At 38.6% G+C, this 25695-nt stretch overlaps 1 protein-coding gene and 1 long non-coding RNA gene across 11 annotated transcripts in view; one reads left to right on the plus strand and one right to left on the minus strand.

Annotated features, from left to right (window-relative positions):
* The window catches only part of TMTC2 (transmembrane O-mannosyltransferase targeting cadherins 2), a 410658-nt gene that overhangs the window by 207923 nt on the left and 177040 nt on the right, over positions 1–25695 (minus strand). For 8 of the 10 annotated variants that reach the window (XR_012078575.1, XR_012078576.1, XM_072973321.1 and 5 more), the window contains one exon: positions 17657–18227. Coding sequence is in view for 7 of the 10 variants with exons in the window: in XM_072973321.1 (XP_072829422.1) it covers positions 17657–18227 (571 nt within the window). In the remaining 3 variants the exon portion in view is untranslated. Of the gene's footprint in view, positions 1–17656; positions 18228–22808; positions 22828–25695 lie in introns of those variants that run through there. The other 2 variants (XM_072973325.1, XM_072973327.1) reach the window with 2 other exon arrangements.
* Positions 21783–23437, plus strand: LOC140700230 (uncharacterized). The gene is made up of 2 exons (XR_012078578.1): positions 21783–21847; positions 23057–23437. It is a non-coding gene; the product is annotated as an uncharacterized lncRNA (long non-coding RNA).

Genomic DNA, 25695 nt, shown 5'->3' on the forward strand with positions numbered 1-25695 from the left:
ATTAAACACTAGAAAGTATGATGGACTTCTTAACGTATCCATTTCAGAAAATCAAGTGTTAACTGTATTTAAGTTTAAAAGGTAACGAAAAAGATATATTCAAATCCTCATGATAAAAGGGAGATATGAAGATATTTTTAACACAAATAGATTCCTCTGAAGATGAAACAAAACATAGAGCCCACTGCAGTTTGCAATAAACACTTAGTCCTCAAAAAACATTATTATAAGTACTTAGGGATCTGATTTCTGTTCTTGGAATGAATGGAGAACTGCATAATAATTACATCTTTCCAATCAGATTGTTTCAAAGACAAAGAAAGTCATGATTTTACCAAAAAAGAAAAAAAAAGATTAGCAACAAAACTATCTTTCAAATTATGTTTAAAAATAGTATGATAAAAGTTGGTTCTTGAAGTATCCCCTGAAACTTCCATATTAGGAAAATAACCCCCAGAGAGGTTAAATGACTTGTCCACAATTACACAACTAGGTGGTGGCAGAAACTGTGAGAACCCAGGTCTGATTAGAACTGCAGGATTTGTCATTATGCTGTACGGCCATACTTTTCACAGCATGTTCCCTTTATCTCTGAAATCACAACTTCTCTCAAGTGTCTAACATTTTTCAGAGGCTCTCGTGTAATTAACCTAGAAAAGGCCACCAGCTGGATGCAAAGGTGTAGCTTCAAACAGCCTCTATATAAATCCGATGTAAATCAGCCAATGTCTTAATGGCATATTAAATTTTTACAGAATCGTTCTCCCATAATTAACTTTATGTTATTGCTCTTTTAAAATTGCTCAAAAGTAAATCTGCCTCTAGGAAATAAGCTGAAACCTATTTCTAGAATGGCCATTTCTTTAAAGGGGTAGAGAAATACTCTAAATTCTGTTTCATCTTTAAATATATTTAGTTTGTCTAAAATTATGCTTCCTATTTTCAAAAAGGTCAGGGAATGGAAATTGGGTGTATTCTACATTTGACAAGCACCTTTCCACTTTGATAAACCCCTGGTCACAGCTAAAAACAAATCAACAAAATGTGTTTAAATACAACACAATTACTCTGCATGTGTAAGACATGCGGAATACACACTGAGAGACATATATATATATGTCTATATATATATATAGAAAAGACTAAAAAGGACCCAGATTCCTATTTACACGACATGCCACTGTTCCTCATTCAAGAACCAAGGGCTGCATGTACCAAACACACAGCCAAGAAAGCAATCAAACACTGACGTCAGATTCTCGCTGCAGAAAATTGCATTTTATGTAGGGGCCCACAATTATCATAGTTTTGAAGAAACAAAGTAAGATCCAAGCATTCTGACCCAAACATAACCCCAGGGAAGATACCCTGATTCCCCAAACTCTGTTACCTATTTGCTAAACAGTAAATAAGACAGACAAGCATATTAAAGACACCAGTGAAAACATTCAGGAGTCTCAGAAAGACTTGAACCAGGTTTACCAAACCACATGGATTAAAGTCAGAATTTTTCTCTACTGATTCTGGTAAACTTGAAACGTTTTTTAAAAAGCAAAAAAAAAAAAAAAGAAAGAAAAAAAAGAAAACGAAAACAACAACAAACCTACCTCTTCGAAAAACATTAACTATGGATTCAAACTCCTTTATGCTCAACTTTAAAACACAGAATTAAGATTATGGTGACAGTTGCAAAAATTTGGTGAACACATTCAAAACCAATAAATAAACTGTACACTTTAAATGGACTGATTTCATGACATGTGAATTATACCTGCATAAAACTGTCACACACACAAAAAAAAAATACAAAAAGGCCTGACCTGAACTGACATGAGGCTATTTACAGTCTTTATTCCATTTATTGTAAACAGTCATGTATTTCCCTTCAGAAATACCAAAAAGTTTCTTACTCTGAAATGCCGCCATGTTAGGGGTATTACGTAATACAGAATTTATGCACCCTGTTACCTCTAAATAATTTTTTAAAAACCAGAATTACATCTGGCCTCAAAGGATATGGATACTGAATCAGGAAACCTATAGTCCTTTATTATATGAATAAAGGAAAGCTCTGATTCCAAAAACATTCTTTACAATCCACATCCAACAAGACCTGACATCCTGTGCAGGCAAGGACCCACTAAGACACACAGGCACTCGCTGGCATCACAACACTGCTAGTTACTCCAAGCTGTTTTATATTTGTAATGAAATTTACAGAGAAAAGTTTATATCTGAATTATAATGCAACCGCTGTAGCACAGACTCATCTTCCCCCTTACAAAGCCATTAGGAATGCATTGCCTCTCAAGGACACGTAAATCAGTTAATATGGTTGACGAGCAATGATGCAGCAACAAGAAATTCAGGGCCAAGCCAAATGTTTCAATGTGAACTGACTCCAGATAATTCTATTTTGCATGCTTGTGAGAAACACCATGCATTTCAGAGGCGGTAGAGGAAGTTGAAAGGAGTTTAAGAAGCAAAGCTAACCCAGCACAACCTCAAAGGCTGTATGTACAATGCCTCTCTTAAATCTGTTCAGTGTAGGTCAAGGCCATGGCAGAGATGCTATGCCCTTGCAGGCCAATGTGATGTTGACAATCAAACTCAGAATACTGATTATCTCAATGCCTGTTTCTCTTCTGGGACAGGGAGCTGCAAAAGAAAGAGTATCCTGTCCTTGATCTCAAGGTTTCTAAACCAACCCCACCACCCACTCCACACACACATTCAGTACTACTTATTATATACCTTAAATAATCAGGCCACATTTTACTTGAAGGAACTCAACTGAAAGACAATGATCTGCACTACAAATGATCACTGGATTTGGAATTAACATTGCCTCTGAAATCCAGTTTCACTGTATGCTAATCGATTAAGGGGAGTTCACTCAACCTCTTGTAAAATGGGTACAAATAAGGACCCGACAGTTAAGTTCGAAAACAAATGTAAATTTTAAGACAGCAGATTTGTCTGTTTTCTTCACTACTTCATCCTCCACATCTAGAAGAGTGCTTTATACCTAGAAGACACTCAGCGCCTATTTTTCAAAAAAATAAATATCATAAAAAGAGAGCATCTAGCAAATTCCTTGTCACATGACAGGCATTGAAGGAAAAAAAAAAGGAAGTTAATTTAACTCTGAACCCAAATTAAATGTAGAAGCGTGAAATGGTTCTAAACTCCAAAAAATAAAAATAAAAACAACAAAATCCTGGATGAACTGAGCTATTTAGATGCTACTACTTTTCTGTCACTCAAGACTCCTTCCTAACCAGGCTAAATTAATTTGTCAGGCATGTGTACTTCTCCAGTACTTTATATGAAATTCTATTAGCACTTAAAGCACAGAGATATAATTAATGCACCCGTCTTATTTTTCCTGGGGACTGGAGTAATGCTACACATCTTTGTATTTTTAGCACTTATAAAACCAGCAATTGCATGTGAAGTGTAGATTATTTGTATTGAAAGCTATTGTAGGCAAACAGCATTGGTCCCAAGGTCAATGGATGAGTCTTTCATAATCCTATTTAGACCTTCCATTTTAACCAAACTTGCACAAAACAGTACAATGGAAAGATCACGAGCTTTGGAGTCAGACCTCTGAAGGGAGACCTCTTCTCCACTATGTTCTCTCTGTGAATACTTGGGCAAATTACTTCACTCCTATAAACCTCCGTTTCCTTATCTGTAAATGAGTTTAATAATCCCTACTCTCATAGAACTGAACGAAGTAATGCACAAAAGACACAGTAAGCCTTGATAAATGGTGGTTGCTATCATTATTACCACCAGTTTTGTGTATATGCAAATGAAAGCTAATGAATTCAAGTAGGGTATTTCTCTTCCTCTTTAAACAATATGGAAGTCAGCACAGCCGTGGAGATTACACTGCAGAACGGGAGAAAATCCAAGACTACAAATTATCCTGTCCAAGAACCAGAAACTTTAGGCTGCTGCTTTGACAGCTTAAATTCAGCCCTTTTCTCACTCAGCTTGCCCATTTTTCAATGGGCACCTCTGCATTTTTCTCCTTTCTTGTAATTTTACCTCTAAAGTACATTCATTTGTGGAATCATCCTATTTTTTTGACATAAGAGTTGTCACCCATTCAAATATTCACCCAACAATGAGAAACTCAAGTCATGTTGTATGGTCAGAAGAAAGTTTAAACGCCTTTAAGACTCCAGTGTTGCCCCACCACATTCCTGGAATTCAGGAAACCAGGTACCAGGCTGAACAGTCATACACCCAGCTGATGAGTCTACTGCTAACACCTAAAATAGTTCTTGCTCCTGAGTTGGTGCAGTGGTGTCCTGTAGAGCAGGCAGAGGGTGTCAAAGAATAACTACCCCAGCATTTGTTAACTCTCCACCTCTAGACCAGTCTCAGGCTCAGTATCTTTCATCAAAGGGAAGATTTCTCTCTCGAGGGGTAACCTATTTCAAACAATAATACACGGCTAGCAAAGAAAATGAACCAAAATAGAAAGAAAAATTTACTGTGATTTTAGGTTCTTTGGTTAAGCTTCTGGTAACTATAAAAGTAAATAATCCATTCGAATGTGGACTTCAATCAAGCTGGAGCCCTAGCATGGCCACGTGCAAATAGCTGAATCCTCAACTGAAGTTAGTTTGGGGGTGGAGGGCACAGACAGGGAAAAGAGGGGCCTGGGAGGAGGGAAAGAACCACAAAATAAAAACCAACAGCCAAATGTCAAAAGCTGCCCTGGTATTAACAACAGAACAAAAGAGAAAGAACCGAGGGGGAAATAAGGGCAGAGTTGTAATTAATGATGAACTTGAGGGATGGTACATGGAAGTCTACTGCATGGTCTCTAGTCCTAACTGGCAAATAGAAAATTATTTCCAGAGTAACAAATTTTTATAAATTTAAGGCAGGAAAGCAATGTACCATGGCAAAAGCATTGCACCTAGAGGAAGAGGTCCAATGTCAATTCTACTCTCAACTAATCCTGTGACTAATTTCCATGGGCCCCAAATTCTGTGAAAAGAGATAGAGTAGCATATAGGTAGACAGGTCAATTCTAATGCCCCTCTCCAGCCATGAAATCTTGTGTTTTGATGAAAATCTTACGTTGAAATATTATATAGGGGATCTAATTCTAAACGTACACACATCACTGAATCCCAAACACAGCTATTCATCAAAATCACAAAGGGAGCTCTTAAAAAGTTGTTTTGAGGGGGGAAGGTATAACTCAAGTGGTAGAGCCCATGCTTAGTATGCATGAAGTCCTAGGTTCAATCCCCAGTACCTCCTCCAAATATAAATAAATAAACCTAATTACTTCCCTCATAAAACAAACAAAAAGCAAAATGTGTAAAAAAAAAAAGTTGTTTTGAGATACACACTACTCCATATAAAACAGATAAACAACAAGGACCTACTGTATAGCACAGGAAACTATCTTCAATTTCTTACAATAAAATACAATGGAAAATAATCTGAAATATATATATGTATATGTATAACTGAATCACTTTGCTGTACATCTGAAACCAACTATACTTCAATAAAAAACAAAATTAAAAAAAAAAGTTGTTTTGAGGGTGGGGAATAGCTCAGTGGTAGAGTGCATGCTTAGCATGCAAGAGGTCCAGAGTTCATTTCCTAGTACCGCCATTAAAATAAATAAATCAGTTAATTAATTAATTAAAATAAAAAGTTGTTTCTTTACTGCTACCGCTCCACCAGCTCCCTCTCTACACCTCAAAAACAAAACAAAACAAAAAATAAGCAGAGCACAATGTTCTTATTCAGTGGGTTCTGGTTTTGGGCTACAATCTCTGGTTTAAAATAGTTCCCCCATGAGAGGCTGATGATCATCCCAGTTTTAAATATTAAAGAAAACCCATGATGAATCCTAATCTTTAAACAGTCACTACCCTCCTGTTTCACCTCTCAATTAAACCCGATTTTTAAGTATTGGATTTTCTGAAATCAAATCCAATTTTACCTACAGACTCGTCTCAGCAAGTCCAAGCTACTAGGATTTACATTTCTGTAAAAATAATTTGGTCTGAATGTTATTAAGGGATCTAAAATATTTTCTAAAAATTTTGGCAGCCAGCAAATTGTACTGCTTTTAAAATAAAACTTTTTGCCTTCCCTACTCTCCCTAGGAGGTAGAGAAATAAACCAAACTGTGGAACAACAGTAACAGCAAAAAACAGGCTCAATGTTTCCCTGAAAAGGTTATAAGAGATTCTAGAATCAGCAGCAACAATATTGCCTGCCAGGTCGGGGAAGAATAGGAGGAGGAAAGAGATGCACGTTCACCCTTAGGTGATAACGGTGCTTCCTCTTTCTCCAAAGAATAGACTTGAACCACAAGCCACTGCAGCTACTGAACTAATCTTCCGTACTCTAAACCTTGCTAAGAGGAAACATACAAGAAACAGGGTGGTGGGGGGAACAGAACAGAAAAAGCTCCTCTCCCCTCCAGTTTCAGATATATAAGCAACAGTACCATCCTGAGCCTGAAGGGGAAAAAAATCAGGCTCTAAAAGTCAAATGATGGTGAGATATTATCAATGGAGAAAAATTAAGGAGTGACTATGTCTACTTGTCTTCAATCAATTAAACAAAAAGTAAATGATCATATTGTGTTGTTCAGAAGAATTATCCTTGATAAAAGTCCTTTTCTCAATATTTTTTAAATTGTCAGTATTGGTGAACAGTATAGCAAACGCACTGATTGACGTGTCAACCCATATGTGACTAGAAAAGCCACAGCTACACTGAGTGCTCTGTAAAATGACGGACAAGAAGTTTGCTACTACTGAAATGCTATGGAAATGCAGTAAATGCTGATGACCATGATGAGATCCACTACAGAAAAGGAACTTGGCTAAAGAGTGTACATTTCCAATACTCATATCTGAAAACAACTTTGCAAGGCAAATATTGTATTCCTATCCTACAGACCGTGTGACGGATGCTCAGTATGTTTAGCAGTTTATCCAAAGTCACATAATTTAAATCTAAATCTGCGGGCTCCAGTTCTCTGGTCTTTTCATATTGGCCTTACTTGCACCTATCCATGAGAATGCTAGCCAATCATCAAATGGTTATATTCAAAGTGAACAATACTTTTCTTTAATTAATTTTTGTTGTTGTTAATGGAGGTACTGGGGATTAAACACACGACCTTGTGCAAGCTAAGCATGTGCTCTTACTGCTGAGCTATGGCCCCCACCTCCTAGCATTTGTTTTTATAGTATTAGACACATTTAACTTTTTAATCACTCTATGCCATAAGATCTTAAGAAAGAAACTACACTTGATGGAATACGGAAACTGGTAAATTTTTGCCTGAATCTTCAAATTTGGAGAAATAATTCTTTGTAATTTGGAGTGCATCGTTTCATCAAAGTTATGGAAATACCTTCAAATCATTCATGTACAACCTTGGTATAATCTGGCTATTACAGAAGAATGTATTCATGCAGCTTATTCTGATAAACACACGACACAAACACACACAAACATACACACAGAAAACCTTTTAAGGGCAAGGGATTCAGTGTCTTATATATTAAAAACTAAGATAATGTCCTTAAAAGGCTGGGTTGGTATGGCTAATGGCTATAACTCAAAACTCACAAAATTAAAATATGAAAGTTTTTTTTCTTGTTTTTAAATACATAAAATTATGCTTATTTTTTAAATAGCCACAATCAATGTTGCATATAATCTAGGAGTCTATTAAATGTACTTAGTATTAGTCATCTTTAGCAATATATTAACGGAAATTCTGGATATATTTTCTATTTCTTCACATACTAAAAACTAACAGTCGTTTATTTGTTTTTAAATGTCCTTCATTTTTCTTTTGTTGCCCCTGCTGTTTTCTTTGAACCTCACATTAATTATGAGCAAAATGAGAACCACACACCAAAATGCAGGTATTGCACCTTTGTCAATCAAACCAAAGAGAAGTATTATGATCTTTGCATCTTATTTGATTTCCTGAAATGAAATGAATAAACATGTGAAGAAAGAGAGAAAGTGCCCCTTGGAACGGAAACACCAACTTCACTAATCAAGGCCATAATTACTGAGGAAACACGTATTAAATTCTGAATTCATGCTATTTCACTTGATGCAAGAGTTATAATCAGACCAGCAGAGCATACAGGAGCCATCTGGGTGCCGCAGAGTTGTAAAGACAAACCCTGAGAGCAAGGGCATGTTGACCTTCCCAGCACCAAATCATTGCAGACTTTTGTATTAGAAAGTGCTTTTGATTTCTTATTTTCCTTTTTGAAAAAAGGAATATTGCAATCAATAGGTATGACACGGGATGCAAAAAGTAAAAACATCACACCATACAACCGTTAACACTGGGTCATGTATCATATATATTTTAATCATTAATAAATTTGATTTAATATTCAGTTTTATCTACCCCACCTCCCACCCTGCTCATGCCTTTTAAGAAATCTCTAATGCACTCCTGGAATCTGGCTTTCTCCAGCTTAAATTTCATTCGCAAAATCAACATGAAATTAGCATTTCCATTGTTTCCAGGCATTTAAGACAGGAATCTGACTTCCAGGCAATGACAATGGATTTCAGATTTGTGCAAACCACATCATTTTCTGTGAAATTGACAGTACCATGTTGAATATGAGTAACCTGATAATCATGAGATCCCTGTCAGTCAGTCTGATTCCTCTGAGGCAGCAGGTTATTGAAAATTGAGCCGAGTGATGTAATACACATCCCCGACAGTGTTATGAGAACAGCATAGTTGATTTCAATGAGACTCATTATTTATTCATCACAAGGTCCAATTTGCGTGTCATTTTCACTGACGGTGTACTGAGTTAACTGGTTGAAATTCAGTGCTGATAGAGTATTTTATTCTGTATTGTAAAAAGGACCCTTTAAATTTTTTCCCTGTCTTCCTGTATGAAAGAGTACAAAACAAAGAGGGATTTTGTATTTGTGGCCATTCACGGTAACATCTGAACACCGTTCAGCAGTGCTGGAAGAAGGGACATAGGAGAAAGCCCTTAGGGACTACCTGTTTTTCTCATTAGGAGTGTATAATAATACACCAAGTATTACAGAGTAAAAAGTAAAATAATATTAGTTTTCAGAAAATAACTGCTTTTCTTTTAAATGCTTAAGAATGAGATAAACACAGATAGGAGACACACACACTGAATGAGATATAACCTCCACTCTGGAATCTGATCCTTAGCCTCATCATCGAAAGGACCCTCTCTCACGTTTGGGGGAAAATAGAAAAGAAAGTTCCCCAAGAGGCAAGATGGAGGTGGCCTGGACATTCTTGGGCTTCTCTGCATGGATCAGTCCAAATGCTAACACATTTGAAAACCATCCATCATCTCCCAACACTGTTGGGGTCACAACATCATTAGACACAGTAACTATCTCAGTCTTCCTTTCCTGATTCATTTTCCTCGTAGGCTCACGTGCTCTATATATCTGCCGAAAGAAGCGGTCCTTAGTGACTTCCTTGAGCTTCCCTCTGTGCAATGCTCAAGCCTGACCCTCCAATTTTCCTTGCCTCTCCAACAATAAATGCCTGTATCCAAAGACTCCTTTGGGGCCCTGATCAAACATCTCTGCTCCAGAAGATGCTTCCTCATCTCCTCAGCTGAAAGTAACCTCCCCTTCCTCTAAAATACCCAGTGCCTCCCTTACAGCCCTCACCTCTCTCCAGCTCCAATTTCAGTTCTACACTTACACATGCACTGTTCTCAACTTCTTACTGCTCTCAAATGTCTTCAAGGGAGAATCTTGCCCATCCATCTCTGAATCCCCACATCGCCTAATACAGTGCTTTGCACAAAGATGAATCTTCAAAAAATAATAATAATAATTTGTGAATAGATCACTGTTCCAGGTACCAACACTCTAACGCAAGCGTTGCAGAAATTTGCAAGGGTACAGTCAGCTTCCCAAATTTAAATGACTCAACTTGAACCTCAACTGCATATGGAATACAGAATCATCTTAAAGCAGCTGAGCGAAGAAGCCAACCTGTAGGACTAAAATACCTTATTAATCTTCAACTTTTTGAATTGTAAAAGATTTCTGAACCTCGACTTTGTTTGTGGTATTATCTGGTTAGTGGTGTTGGCAGCTGTTCAAAGTTCTAAAGCACTACAGGTCATGAATATTAAATGCTACAATAAGCCTACTGGGCGGAAATCCAAATTCATTTGTAAGTGCATGACAGACAGTCAGCCCTCCTGTTTCAACAATGCTAGGAAATACTGAGATCAGAATCGGAGCATCCTTCTCTATCTGGATTCTCACAAAGTCAAATGTAAGACAAATGAAGGAAAAACACAACCCTCAGAAAGCAGGAACGCTACTTGAAGGAGAATGGCCCAGATGTTGACTAAAGACAATCAGAAACAGGGAACGTATCACATTTCATTCGGCGCAATCAATACGAGGGTCACATCTTGAGTAAAACTATAACCTAGTCTAGAAAGCAAAGGGACAAAGCCACCAATGATAATAGATTCCACCAATGCCATCCCGAGCTGCTAATCAACTAAAACAGCACATGCGGATTCAATGCATAAGTACCTGCAGGCTATACGCTCTCTATTCTGTACATGGGGAGTCACACAAAATAGTCTGATGTACAGAAGCACCGTGTTGAATGACTTCAGTGTTCCAGCAGTGGCAAACCCAAAAACTTCAACAGAACATAAGCCCCCACCCCGAGAAACCATTCTCAAGATAAACCCTGTAAATGGTTTGGAAATATAGGACTGTTTGTTAGCGTGGGTCTGATCACTATGTCCTGATGTAGAATCCAGCTTGCAATAATACCCAAGATAAAGGTACACTTTGCTCACCATACGCAACCTCCATCCATCAAATCCTGCTTAGCATTAAAATAAAGTTTCTGGACAGAGATGACTTATTTTCCACATGCAGCAATGCCTCCCTTTTCCCTCTCTAATACTATAGACTCTCTATTTTGTTTATATGAAACAGAGCCACAAAATTTTATTTGAAGAAAAGGAGGCTGTCCAGATAATGCATATCTTAGAAACAACGACAGCAAAATAAATGTAGTCATCTTAAGAGAAAGTTTTAAAAGATCAAATTAAAAGGGCTTCATTTTTCCAAATTATCTTGGGCTATTATTAGAATTGTTACACTGGTTTTCAGATTTCCTTTTAAAAAATTTTTTTTTCACCTGTAACTGAATAAGTGATTATGGGGCTAATAAAGGGGAAAAAAAGATGTTTCCACATTAAAACAGTTAACAGAAGTTAAATAAGCACAGAAAATGGCCACTGGGCAAGCAATGACTGATGTTGGGTAAGTAAGAAAAATGTTGCCTTTACTGATTTTATTACCCATGTACCTCCTGGGGTCAAGAGGGACTTGTAAAAAATTTTGTGGGCAGATAAAAGTCTAGCATTTATTTGCAAAGTTAGTTTCATAGTGTTTCAAAGGTTTCTCCTCCACACCCCACCAACCATTCTTTGACAACAGAAAACAAAGAAAGTCAAAGTCATCCAAGAAAGGTGAAAATAATCATTTGGTGAGAGGCCAAGAAAACTTCTTTTTCAACATTTTTCTGACATGCATTTCCTCCAGTCTCACCTTCCAGACCCCACTAAACAGGAATGAAATTCTCATTGTAGAAACAAAAGAGGACAGGATTTCACTTTATAATTGTAGGTGGATATTTTAATCTGCAACAAGTGTGAAATCAGGAGTTTCCTAAATACCTACTATGTGCCAAATGGTGCATGAGCTGCCAAGAATAATGCAGGAAACACATTAAATAGACATTGAAGTGAAGAACTAGGACATTTTAAAATTTTATAAAAATAGTTCAGAACCCTTTGTTCAGACGTATTTCTGCAGATTTTATATTTAGTGTTTTCTTACAAATTTTCCTTCTGAAAACTATATTATTTTATGTCATATTATTTCATACCAAACCACATTATTTCATAAGTACTATTATTCTCTTGATAAGCACTTATTAAGTAAGTTAAATGTGTTCATCTTTTTGGCATATTCACAACAGTGACTAGCAGATATAAACACTATACATGGTTATTAAATACCCAGTAAAATACGATATTCTGGGTACTGTTTTTCACATACTTCTTCAAAGAAAAAGAAAACTTTCATATTTCCTTTGCAGAACTACAAAATTTGTATACATAATACTGACATGGGCACCATTTGCAGGGACTCTCAGAAGTCAAAAAATGGCAGCCATGAATTCTGCCCAACAGAGCCATCCCAAGGATTTCATCTGGCTCAAATGGAAATATTTGTTTTTAAATTAGCAACCAGTATGAAATAACAGAGATGTTATAGAAAATCCAGATGCCTGTCTATCTTAGAAAAATCTTAACCTCTACTGAACTGAAACCTGTACTTTCTTTTTTAATTCTTATGTTTTATTGAAGTGTAGTGTATTCACAATGTTAGCTTCAGGTCTACAGCAAAGAGCTTCAGTTATATATATAGATTACATATTTTTTTAGATTTTTTTTCCATTATATGTTATTACAAGAAATTGAATATAGTTCCTTGTGCTATAAGGCAGGTTCTTGTTGTTTTTCCCTTTGTACCTAGTAATGTGTAGCTGTTAATCCCAAACTCCTAATTTATCCCTCCCCCCCATTCCCCTTTGGTAACCACAGTTTGTTTCTTATGTCCATTAGACCCATTAGACTATTTCTGGTTTGTAAATAAATTCACTTGTATCATTTTTAGATTCCATATACAAGCAACATCACATGATACTTGTCTTTCTCTGTTTGACTTCACTTAATATGATAATCTCTAGGTCCATCAATGTTGTTATAAATGACACTATTTCATTCTTTTTTATGGCTGAGTACTAGTCCATTGTATGTGTGTGTATATATACACACACACCACATCTTCTTTATCCAGTCATCTGTTGATGGACATTTAGGTTATTTCCATGCCTTGATTATTGTAAATGCTGCTGCTGTGAACACTGGGATGCATGTATCTTTTCAAATTAGAGTTTTCTCCAGATATATGCCCAGGAGTCAGATTGCTGGATCATAGAGTAAAGCCTTTTTTCAATTTTTTAAAGGAACTTTCATACTGTCCTCCATAGTGGCTGCACCAATTAAAATTCCCACCAACAGTGTAGGAGGGCTCCCTTTTCTCCACACCTTCCCCAATATTTATTATTTGTAGACTTCTTAATGATGGCCATTCTGACTGGTGTGAGGTGATACCTCATTGTAGTTTTGATTTGCATTTCTCTAACAATTAATGATGTTGAGCATCTTTTCATGTGCCTGTTGGCCATCTGGATGTCTTCTTTGGAGAAATGTCTATTTAAACCTGCACTTTCTTATTGCTGTCATGGGATGGAGAGAAGTACTGAGGGAGGGCATAGCCTCTAGTTCCGCCCAGCTCTGATACCACATTTGAGTTTGGGGCCAAGATCTGATAAGAGGTAGAGAACTGAAAGCTCTGACGTTTCTGAAGAAATGTGAAGAAAGAAGCTGAGTGTGAACTACTATGAGAGAAGCATTGCTGATAACACTATAAAAATGGAGAGCCCTGCACTCTGGTTTTAATAATTTCCAGCTTAAGGAGGACCACCATTTTTAGATTTTAAACATTTGGCTAGTTCTCTAGTTTGCATAATAGAGTTAAACATTTGTGCACTGGAGTTTTCTGTTTCTGTATAAGTTATATTTTAAAAGGGCAGGGGACTTTACTTCATCTGGCAAACTATGATAACTATGATGCAGAGTTAATTGGTAAGATATTTAAGATGATTATTCTTTTAAGGTTGAAAAGGACCTTCTAAATCCACTTCTTTCAATTTCTCATAACTCACCCCAGGCATAAAAAATCTATATATTTTAAAGACAGAATATGGAATTTTTCTATAACTTCCATATGTAATCTATGCCAGTGTTTACAAGCCCCATGGTCATGAAATTCTAAATGAAAGTTTTTGCTTAAATATTCATGTTTCAGCTTTAGTGGATTCCTAATTCATATGCTTTCAAACCACTGCATGTTTAAAGACTACTAGGACTTTATCTCTTAGCCTTCTCTTTCTTAACATAAAGAATTATAGTTTCCATTGATACTTCTTCTCTCCCTTTAACTAATGTGTGTTAAGTGCCTTCCAAATACTGGGCACCCAGTTCACAATGAACACCCCACAACTTCACGTAATCTTCACAACATCTCTAGGAAAGAACACTAACTATGTTTCCACATGAAGGAACAGGTCACTGAACTCAGCCAGTGCAGGTTAAGGTTCAATTCCTTTTATTTTCTTCTCATCTGACTACCTTCTTTATTCATCTTCACAATTTCACAGTGTAGTAAAAAGATCACCACAAAGTCACAAATATGTGTTCTAGCTCTAGTGATTCCACCATTTTCTAGCTGACCTTCACATCTCTGGTTCTCTACAGCTCAGCTGGAAATAAGGGACGGGCATAGATGGTCTCCAAGTTCCTTACAAATCTATACAGTCTCTTATCCCAGTGTCCTCATTTAGCTCACTGGCCCAAAACCTAAGAGTGAAAGAAAGAGCTAAGTTGAGAGAACAATTATCAGATGAAGGATTTTGCTGCCATGACTACGTCCCATGCCCGCAAGCAGCAGTTGCCAGACAGTCTGGGCAAGTTTCCATTTGAAAACTTCTCAAGACACAGAACAGTCAAAGTATTAAGACCTTTCCCAAAGTGTGGGGTCCTTCACACTCTCTAAATCTTAGAAATTCCTTTGCCAGTGATGGAGTTCCGGGCAGGCTGCTCCAGAAGGTGCCACTTTGGCAGGTGGATTACTTGGACCAGGAGACAATTAAAGCCCAACAGATTCAAGAAGAGCTTTCTACCTCCGCCTTAAGTGCCTAAGAGAATTTAGATAGGAAGCCTGTACCAGGTAGAGAGCTATTATCAAAGATAACATTTTTACATAAGGAATACTCTTTGGCTTGGCATGGAAAACATTTGTTTACCATTTGCTCTTCCCAAATCCTGTGAATTGCCTTCCTCTCCTCTGAAGTCCCAAACCCTACCCCTGCTCCTTAGCACAGGATGGCACAGAAGCCTCAGTTGCCTGACTGCTGGGGAGCTTCTCCTGTCTTTGTGGGACTCCTTTATATACATAACTAAATTCATCTATCTACTGTTAATCTGCCTTAACGGTAACTTAATTATTAGGCCCCCAAAGAACTCAGATGGGAAGAAAGGAAAAGTTTTCCTCCCGTGCACTCATAGCACTTCTCATTTTCTTAAGCAGCAGTTACCTGAGTAAGGTTGCCAGATAAAATATGAGATGCCCAGTTATATTTTAATTTCACATCAACAAAGAATACGTTTCTATTCTAAGTATGTCCCAAATACTGCCTGGGCCATATTTATAGTAAGGAGCTCTCTCAGCAACTTTATCCTTGAAAGTCTGCTTAGAGAACTGAAAATTTCTCAGAAGTGAACTTCAAAGGTCTTCAAAGCAAGTCCTGAATTGACAAATCAAAATAATTTCTTAATTCATGAGATAAGTCAAATGAAGACTCTGGAGAAGAAACCATAGCCTGTTTCACAGGCTATCAAATGTAAGGTCTTGAAACCCCCAGTCTACATCCTCAAATAGTTCTCACCCTACACAGGACAAGGACCATGATTTATACTTTTTCAATTTGTATTTCCAGTAATACAAGAAAACTTGCTATGGTTGATGACAGGGTTTTAAAAGAAAAGGATCATTCTCTCTAAATTTCCTGAAAGAATAATTAAAATTGATTTGAAATTAAGAGCTTGACTTTCAAACCTTATGTTGTTTTCAAAGCTTCAACCTCTCACCAGAGTGTTCTTTAAAAGTTTCAGCATTTCACTGAAATTACAAAAGAACCTCATTAAGCGCTTGATACTTGGTTTCTAACTGAAAAGGTTATGCTTCCCTGCCGAGCCAAAGCACAGCAGCGATTACTCGCCTACCAAGTTAAAAAAAAAAACTAAAACTAAATAAATAAATGTTCCCATTTCTCAATTTTTTTTCTTTATTTCAATTTCTTCCCGACTTGGTTTTAAGTAAAATTAAGAATTGAGAGGGGAAAATGTGGTCAAAAACCAAAAAACTTCACAGCTTTCTCAAGGGAAGTATCCAAAACTATTAGGTAGTTGGATAAGTGGGGGCACCGGGCAGACAGATGGAGGAGAGGGAGGATGGTCCAGAAGATGGCCTTGTGCCCACCTCCCGCAGGCACAGTAAAGGGACTTTTCTAAACGAGCGCCAGCAAGAAACCGGTTAGAACCAGACAGCCATGACTACATGGTAGCAGAAAGGACTTAACCAGACATGACCCAATGTTCATTGTATTATAATTAACATTGTGGTTAAGTTCCCCCCACCATGGGTTTTTCTGTGTACACCACGCGTAAGGACATGCGCAAAGGGGCCAAACATGACTAAGCATTCCGGGGACAAGAGCCATTCATCGACTGAGACCACCTCTAAGGGAGGTTATAGAGAAAGGGGGCACAAAAACCACTGCTTTTTCCCCTTGGCTCAGCCCATCTCCCATTCTTGGAGGTGTACTTTTCTTTTCCTAAATAAATCCTTTAAAATCTCTCATTACACAACGCACCATCTCCCGACTATAACCTTAACTTTTGGGTATGACAAGAATTGGGGTCTTTTTCTCTTTCCTTTTGAGATAACAAAATCATAATCCCTTGCTTAAGAGTGTCCAAAAGGATGGAAGACAGGTTGAGGTTTGCAAACAATGACCAAGTTCAGTCCTTACACTTACAGTCAAAGCAAGGGTCAGTTTATTGTGAGGGAGGGAGGATGGGGCAATGAGAAGAGGTTTTTCAAGATGCTTTTGTCCACCCTATGCCTCCTCTTAATTCACTAGCAGAAAACTACTCAGTTCTCTTTAAATATATGGAATCTGAATGTGCTTATGTGACCTTCAAACAACATTGCGCTGGAAAGCAGTAAGGGAATACAGACGAACAAATACTAAGTCCTGAGGCAAAGGTCTTAATTGGCCTCAGGGCAGGACTTATAATAGCCACCTTCTGTTTTGACTCTTCTATTCTTACAAATGACAACAATAAAGAAAAGGTGAATGTGATTCATTGTTCAAAAATGTGAGTTCCTAGTGCACTTCAGAGGGGGTTGTCTTCTAAAGTCAGCTCAGGAAAAGTAATCTGAACAAATGGCAGAGGATTTCCTCTTCACAGAGTCTAGCATCTAACTCTATTATCAGCTGTATTATTTTTTCAAACACATATTATAGGCAATTCATTGGATTACTGGGAATTGGGGCTGAAATAAAGAATGAATAAAAATAAATCAATGATAAAGAGGAATATTCTTTACAAGGCAGAATTGTCCTTCTACCCTGCTTGGCAATCATGAAAATAAGTTAAGAAACCCAAGAAATAAAATCATCAGTGACTGAAACCCAGGTTAGTTGGGAAAGGTCAGAGAGGACACTTCCACCTACTAGAGATCAAAAAGTAACTTATTTTAAATTCTCTTTGAAGAGGAACACATTTGCTTTTTAAAAGGTGCCAAGGGGCCAAGCAAGGGGAAGATTTAGTAATCCAATGCCCAAGCCCCGACAATCACTTACTTTGTAAATGGTGGGTAGGATCTGGTTCATTTTCAGCCGGTGGAAGACAAAGACATCATAAACCGCTGAGACGGCAAGGACAGTCACTCCCTGTTCCTTCCACAACATGCTGCATCCGGCACACAGTCCCGTCCCCAGGAACCAGCCCCAGGTCCTGGCTGAGTAGCCTCTTGTTGAACAGTGTTTCACGTAGCAGAGCAAGGAGAGGAGGAAGAAGAGACTAGCCCCAACGTCAGCCCGTCCGACGATACCGGCCACGGCCTCCGTGTGAATGGGATGAGAGGCGAACATCACACCAGCCAGGACAGTCCAGTATCCGTCCCCCAGGAGTATCTTGGAGAAGCTGGTGAAGAGACCAGTGACAGCCGCGTGCAGTAGGACATTGACCAGATGGTAGCTCCAGGGATTCAGCCCTCCGATGGCATGGTTCAGGCGAAAAGAGAGAGTACAGAGGGGCCGGTAGGACTTGTGGCTGCCGCTGTGGGTTAGGAGAGTCCCCCAGAAATCATTGTAGAAAATGTGGGTCCATGGAGTTTCTGGGAGGAGGTCCTGATTAGTCTTGATAGCGCGGCTAAAAGACAAAATGTTAAAAAAGAGATCAAATGTAAAATGCAGAAAGGAAAAAAATAAGGAGGAAAATACATCGCTAAAATAGACTGCTAAAATACTGCCTTCTTTTGTAGTGCTGTCGGCATGTGGGTTTATGATGGGATTCCGGGTATATGTGATGAATGCTGGTGAGGCTCAGAGAAGGCATTACATAGACACTGAATTCAGCTCCTTAATGCTCACTAGCATCACAATTAAAGCTGTATTTCTTTTCCTCAAAAGCTTTCTTCTTTGAATGCAAATACCTCTGAAGAATAAATGCAAAGTTTCTATCAGTGGTTAAAGCCTCATAAAGCAGTGGCCACACAACTGCCCTCATACAGCATGTTGGCTAAAAATGCAGATTTCAGGCCCAAGGTTGACAGGAGGCCTGGGAATATGCATTTTTAAGAAGCAAAGTCCCAGGTGACACTGGTGCAGGGGACACACTTAGAGCAAGGACTAGCTCCCCTACTAGAAATAAATTCTAGATAGAGTATCAGTGCCCAGAGCAATGCTTGCTATACATGCAAACCACCTGGGGATCTGGTTAACTAGCAGGTAGGTAAAGGTTCTAATTCAGCAGGCCTGGGGAGGAACCCAAGATTCCATGTTTCTGACACCTGGAATTGTTCATTTACCTTCTATGTAGAAAAGCAAAGAACATGGCTTTGCAGGTACAAGAGTGTTCTGATGACCTAGTGCAAAGGATATCTTGGCCCAGTTAGCTGTTGCTGTTATTAATCTACAAAGACTGAGGTGTAACCTACAAAAAGTCCCTTATTAAATTCAGCTTGACCCACAATCTCTGAAATTAGATCCATCTGGGGACTGAAATTAACACAGATATCAACATGCATTAATAGCAGTAGATTGCCTACTCTGCCAAACACTATGCACTGTATATCCTTTCACATATATTATCTACTTATGAGAAGTAGCTGATTTTTTTTTAAGATGCATAGTAAAAAGGCAGAGGTCTGTTAAAAGTCACATCTCACAAAATACTGAATGTAACAGACTCCAGTTCTCCAATGTTTATATTTTCCTTTCCCCATACACATAGATCTTCAGTTTTTAGCTGAGTACATGGTCACCTGGAAAAAAATTTTCATTTCCTATCTTTCCTTGCTGCCAAATATATGGTCGTGCAACTAATATTTGGCCAGTGAAACATAAGCAGAGTGCTATGTACTACTTCTAAAATGTATTCTTAAAAGGAAAAATCTTAGCATTCTTCCTTCCTCCACCCTTATGCCTTGTCTTGCTGGAACACAGATGTAATAGCTGGAGTCCAGGCAGCCACTCTGGTCCATAAAGTGTCCTTAGGAACAGAAGTCATGCCAGCAGAGCAATGAGACTGGAGGAAATTGAGTCTCTGTCACAGGAGACCATACCAGCCCTGGGCTAACTATGTAAGTATAAGAAATGAACTGCTCTCTTGTTTAAGCTGCAATACTTTGGGTGTCAGCTAGTGGCAGCTGAACCTACTCATCAGTGAAATCCTTTGTTAACAGAAGACCTACTATATCACAGTGCTTTGATTTTCCAGTTTGATTTTGATTTTTACAAGTCTCCGTGTATTGACTGTGTATTAAATGAATTTCCATATAAATTGGCTTTTAAAATATTAGAAACAGATGTTATTCTGGATCCATTAAATTAAAACACCCTGTTATGACATTCATCAAGAGTCTAACCCAGAAGTAATTGCTAAAGACTTGATGGGTTATAATTAAAATTTTAAAGAAATATGAAAAACTGCCAAACAGTGTTGTCAGAGAGAGCTGGTTTCAAGCCATTGAGAATGAAAAGCCAACTGGCCTCTACTAAACACTAACCTAGATAGTGATGTGAATTTCTGTAATATCAATGCAGAAACACTCGTGCTATCAGTCAGGGCAGCAGAAAGCTCAACAGCAAAGTATTGTGGGAGGCGGCTTTGCTAATTTCACAAGGAAAGCTGGGAAGCATGTTTTGTTTAGGACAGTATTTCACCCTTTCAGTGGCAGATCCATTTGGAAGGAGAAGCATGTCCCTAAAGCAAGTTTTCTACATGCTATTAGTTCAGCTCCATAACCAACTCTATAGACTTTTTGAGGGAAAGGAAAAAAAAAAAAAACAAAACCATGCACTCTTTTAAAAATCTGTTCGAAGCCGCCAGAGTTTCTTATTTTCATAGTAATAAATCTAGTAATCTACAGCAGCCAACAAGATGTACTATAAGCCTAACTGTCACAAAACAAGGACTTCAACACAAAGAACAAAACTAACACATCGCATCGTTTCCCTGGGAGAAAAAACTTTGATGAGGCACAGCCCTAAATTTACACTGTAGAAGAAAAAAATTTCAAGGCAAACAGTATTAATAAAACAAAAGTAGAAAAGCAAAAGTAAACATCTCACCCGTGTTGAAAACATATTCCAGTAAGGGAGACTTTGGTCTGATAAAATGCTGTGACGGGTGTTATCTGATTAGGCAGGTTTTTGTGTATCCCATGAACGTCACGGCAGAACATGAAATAAATCGCACTGGGCTTTAGTACATAAGTCATGTCACACGTGCAAGTCCGTGAAAGGAGATGCACTATGTATCCTTTACATATTAAGAAAGATACGGATGCAAAGGGATTTAATGGAATCTTAATAATCTGAATAACCCAGCAAAAGAAGTAGTAAAGGTAGTCGTTCAACACTAAACATAATAGATTTTCATCCGTTTGCATTTCCTTACACAAATCCAAAATGGAAAGAGTGAACCCTCTTCAGCTATCTCTCAGCTAATGAAAACGCTCAACTCAAAACAAAATTTCATGCTGACAGAATTTCTGAGGTAACTTCTGTGAAGACACTAAGGAGTTAGGAAACGTTCCACTTCAGGAAAGGTGAGCAAGTAAAAGCAGCAGATGCGAAAAAGAAACAATCAGAGGCAGAATTCTCCTGAGAACACGACCCACCAAGAGACTGTCTTTTGAAGCAAAAAGATCCAGTCTCTCAAGTCTTCAGGGAGGTCTTAACCTGTTTGCAGTTTCATTCATTTGTGGCTCTTTGTTTTCGCTGCCCTGTGATTTTTCCTCTAAAAAAACGTTGACAAAGGCCAGCACTATTGTAAAACTGACGAATGATCTGACACTGCCCCCTCACCAGCCTTGTGCGTGTTCCTCTCACTGCAACTTCTGTCCGTTGACCTTTTCAGTCACAGCACATAAATGATGACCCTGAGTCCTTCAGGGCAGGAATGATGCTTCAATTCTCCAGACATCAAATGACACACACTCCCCAAGGGCTTACAATTGTTCTACTGAAGAGTGTCAGCCGAGGGGGGCTGGAGAGGGATTCGAGAAGGTGAGCTGCCCAACTGGAAAAATGCGCGAGGAGTCGACTTGGAGCGAAACAGCACTTTATTCTAGTACAAGATGGCGCGCGCGGGCGGCGCTCAGGTGTACACACTTATCCTTTTATAATGCTAGTGGCGCATGCGTGGTGGTCATAATGGGGGGTAAACACGCTGCTGGCGCATGCGTACATTTACCCCTTACCAGGTGCAAGCTATTGTGAACTTTGGCCTGGGCCCCACAGCCTACTCACTTAAGGCTGCTGACAGTAAGTAAAAGCCAATGTTTATATTATAAAAACAAAATTCCTTTTTTTTTTTAATACAGAGGTACTGGAAATTGAACCCAGGACCTCGTGCATACTAAGCAGACATTTCTGCCATTGAGGTATACCCTCCCCCAATCCCAAAAAAAATTTTTTAAGTGATGAGTTCAAATTTGTTCTGTAGGAGAAAAAAGAGAGAATGGTCTTTGTTAACGTATCCTGTTTCAGTGCTACCCAAGCACGCCTACCTATGCCGAGGAAGGGCAATGTAATGCAGCGGTTGAGAAAACTGATTCTGGAACCAAATGGACCAGCCCAGTCTAAGAGACAGTGGACAGAGTGACTCCACCTCTCCATACCTCAGTTTTCTCATCTGCAAAATAAGGATGAGAACTGTGCTTGCTTTACAGGATCATTTTGAGGAGTAAATGAGTTAGTAAGCAAAAAGCACATTGTTATATATAATATGTGTATATGTTATATTTGTAACATGTTAGCTGTTATCATTGTATTATTGTTACTACCATCAACACCAAACAACCAGTGTTGGCCATCAATGCAAACACTGTGCTCTTTCATCACCTTTACAGCCTTTAAAGTCTAGGTATCGTGGTCATGAATATTCCACTTAAAATTCCTTTAAGCTTTATTGACACTCTCAGCACAAAGTAATACACATTTAGGAAAGTCTTACCTTTGTTCTTTAACACATTACTCTTTCCGTTCCCCTTCTATCTTTTTGACTACCTCTTCCCAACTCTCCTTGGCTGGCATCTCCTTCAGAGGTTTCTCCCAAATGTGGATGTTTCACTCCTGGTCCTGTCTCCTGACCTGTCTACACTTTCCAGCTCTGTGGTCATCATCTCTGACACCTGCAACTCAAGAGCTGCTTTCTACTTCACTGCCTCCATCCTGGGTGTTGCTCATAAGCCTACAGTTCTATTTCCCCAGGTGATATCCATACCTGAATGATGAAATCCTGGCTCCACAACTAACAGCAGGTGTATTACCTTCGGCCAGTTAGTCTCTCTAAAGCGCAGCTACCTTACCTATGGTTAGTAGACAGTAATAATGCTTCTCACAAGCTGTTGTGTTGAAGATCAAATGAGGCAATGTCAGCTTGAATGTATGAAAATTACAGAGCCTGATGTCATAGACTGTTTTTTTCAGCCCTCTTCTTCTAGTTAACAGTGTCCTGTTTTTCCTTTTGAGAACAGGCCACATCCACCCTCAGTCCATGTGAAAAGAATGAGGCTATTGTCCTCACCTCCTGATGAAAGGTCATCATATGATTTGGCCAATGAGGGTACTGTATCGCCCCATCCTCATTCCCGGCCACAACAACTGACTTACCAACCCAGCTCAAAGTCAACACAGCTCCAATAATCTACTGGGAAAGGACATCTTCATTTGAGAATAAGATGAAATCCTAGAGCTGCTAAAGGATTCTCTGAAGACAGAGCAGAAGAATGAACCCAACATACACACAAAATCCAGATCAAGGAGACAAAGAGGCAGCTCTGAGTGCAGCTGGATCCCATCACGCCTGAATCTATCACTGTTAAATAAGCCAATAAATGCCCTTTACTCATATATTAGTTCAAACTGTTATTCTGACATCTGCAACTGAAAGTGCTCAATAAAATAGTACTGTGTTATCATCAAGTAAGACTGTTAGTTGTCCTTTCAGTATCTTCAGTTTAGTAAGAATGAATCCAAATAATTTTCCTCACAAACCATCTCCTTTTCATCCAAGCCCCTCATTAAGTGCCATCATTTTCCCACCACTGACATCCAGGCTGTACATGAGGGGTCCTCCTCTTTTTGCTCCTACATCTATTTTCAAGCTAGGTAAGGCTATTTAAGTGCTGTTCAGGACCTCAGAGAAAAATCCAACTCACAAGTCTCCCTTGAATCCGCCTCTAACTTCTCTTTCCTCCTATCCTCATTCAGACTTCCATTATTTCCTACCTCTACTGCTTAGTATGCTTCCTAAAAGTGCCTGTTTATTTTTCTCTTTCCTTCATTAGGCTCCAAGTCCCCTCTTGGAAGGAGTATGTTTTCTCCCGGTGCCCCACACGTCTGAGGCACAATAAATATTTGTTAAACTGAACTACATGGTCCTCCCTGCTGGCTTTTACTCCTCCTTGGATCCATTACACATGCTGTGGATAGAGAAACTTCCTGAAATAAAACTCCTGAAATATACCTGTAGCACCATCACTCTGCGTCACACAAATCCTTCATCATGCCCTATGTCTTACCATAATAAATGCCCTGCCCGGTCCAGCATTCACAACCATCTCTGCTATGATTTCTAGGCCAGTCTCCCATTATTTCTCCATTTGTATCTTCTTAATGTCAACCAAACTTCCCAGCTTCTCGGTCTTGACTCAAATCATTTTTTCCCTTCCTCTGCCTGGATTGCTGTCCTTCAACCAGTTGCATCTGTCCAAATATGCTCCAATCACCAATGCTTCTTTGTGATGCCAAAGTCTTCCCAAATGTCTTTCCTAGTTATTTTTGCAGACAGGCTGGATTTTGACAATGAGCAATGACACATTATAACACTGACTTCTTCTGACAATCATCATGGATCTTAAATGAGATGATACGCGGAAGACATTTCAGGAGGATGAGGAAATGTTAAGCATTGAAATGGGGGTACAAGTGATTCCTTTTCTAGCCCCTATTGAAAAATCACAGTCCAATAAAATGGACTGATTCTGCCTTAAGAAAATTATTCACTCATTCATTCATTCAGTGATGGGCGAGACACTATAAAGAGCCCTGCAGATAGAATGGTGAGCAAAACAGATTCACTGACTTTGAGAAATAGCCTAGGAGAGGAGGCAAAGATGTGTACAAGGCAATTTCACTGCAGGATGATAAATACTCTAGCATGAAATTCTGATTGCTGTGGGCGAACAGGACAGACTTCCAACAGTCTTTGTGAGTCAAGAGCTTCTTGGAAGAAAGCACATCTCCATACACGGGAGTTAAACAAAGTAGTAAAGGAGTTAGGATGTTGCCAGACATGTTGCCAGTCAATTTTTTTCAAAGACCATGAGGCAGGAGAGAAGTGGTGAGCTTGGGATCCGAAAAAGTACAATAGGCTGGTTTGGCTGGAGTGAAGTTTGAGGGATGCAGTGGCAGGAATCACTGGCATTACTCTGTCTTGTACCATGTCCTTCATGGGACGGAGGGAAATTTGGAGGGACATTAATCTCCCCAACGGTGTTCAGGTCTGACTTGGCTACGATCTTGTTACAATCTGCTTTATCTCCCCAGTGCACTGTTAACTTCTAAGAAATAGAAAAGCATCTCATTTATCTTTTGGATCCTTGCACATGTAGGCCTTCAAAATAAATTGTTTTGGGTTTTTCTTCATTTTTGTAGTTAATGTTTTTTTTTTCTGGTACTTTTTTTTATTGAAGTATAGGTGAAATAAAAGTATGATGAAAGAGAAGTATGTTGAAAATAGATAAACAACAAGGTCCTATTGTATGGCAGAGGGAATGATGTTCAACACCCTGTAGTAGCTTACAATGAGAAAGAATGTAAAAAAAAAAATACATAAATATATATATAAAACAATCACTATGCTGTACACCAGAAACTAACACAACATTGTAAACTGACTATACTTCTATATTTGATGAACTGAATTCTAATTAGAAATGATTGGTATTGATAAGCTGCACTCACCTTTTAGAAAAAAATTACATTAAGTATATACGGAATTATCACTTTCATCTGAAAGTAGTTCATTCACTGTGGGCACTAACCTCTGCTCGCTCAATGAAAATTAACTGAGAAAAACCATCAGGTTAATTGGCTTACCCAAAAGT

The sequence above is a fragment of the Vicugna pacos genome, chromosome 12 (assembly GCF_048564905.1).
Source record: "Vicugna pacos chromosome 12, VicPac4, whole genome shotgun sequence".
Lineage (NCBI taxonomy): Eukaryota > Metazoa > Chordata > Mammalia > Artiodactyla > Camelidae > Vicugna > Vicugna pacos.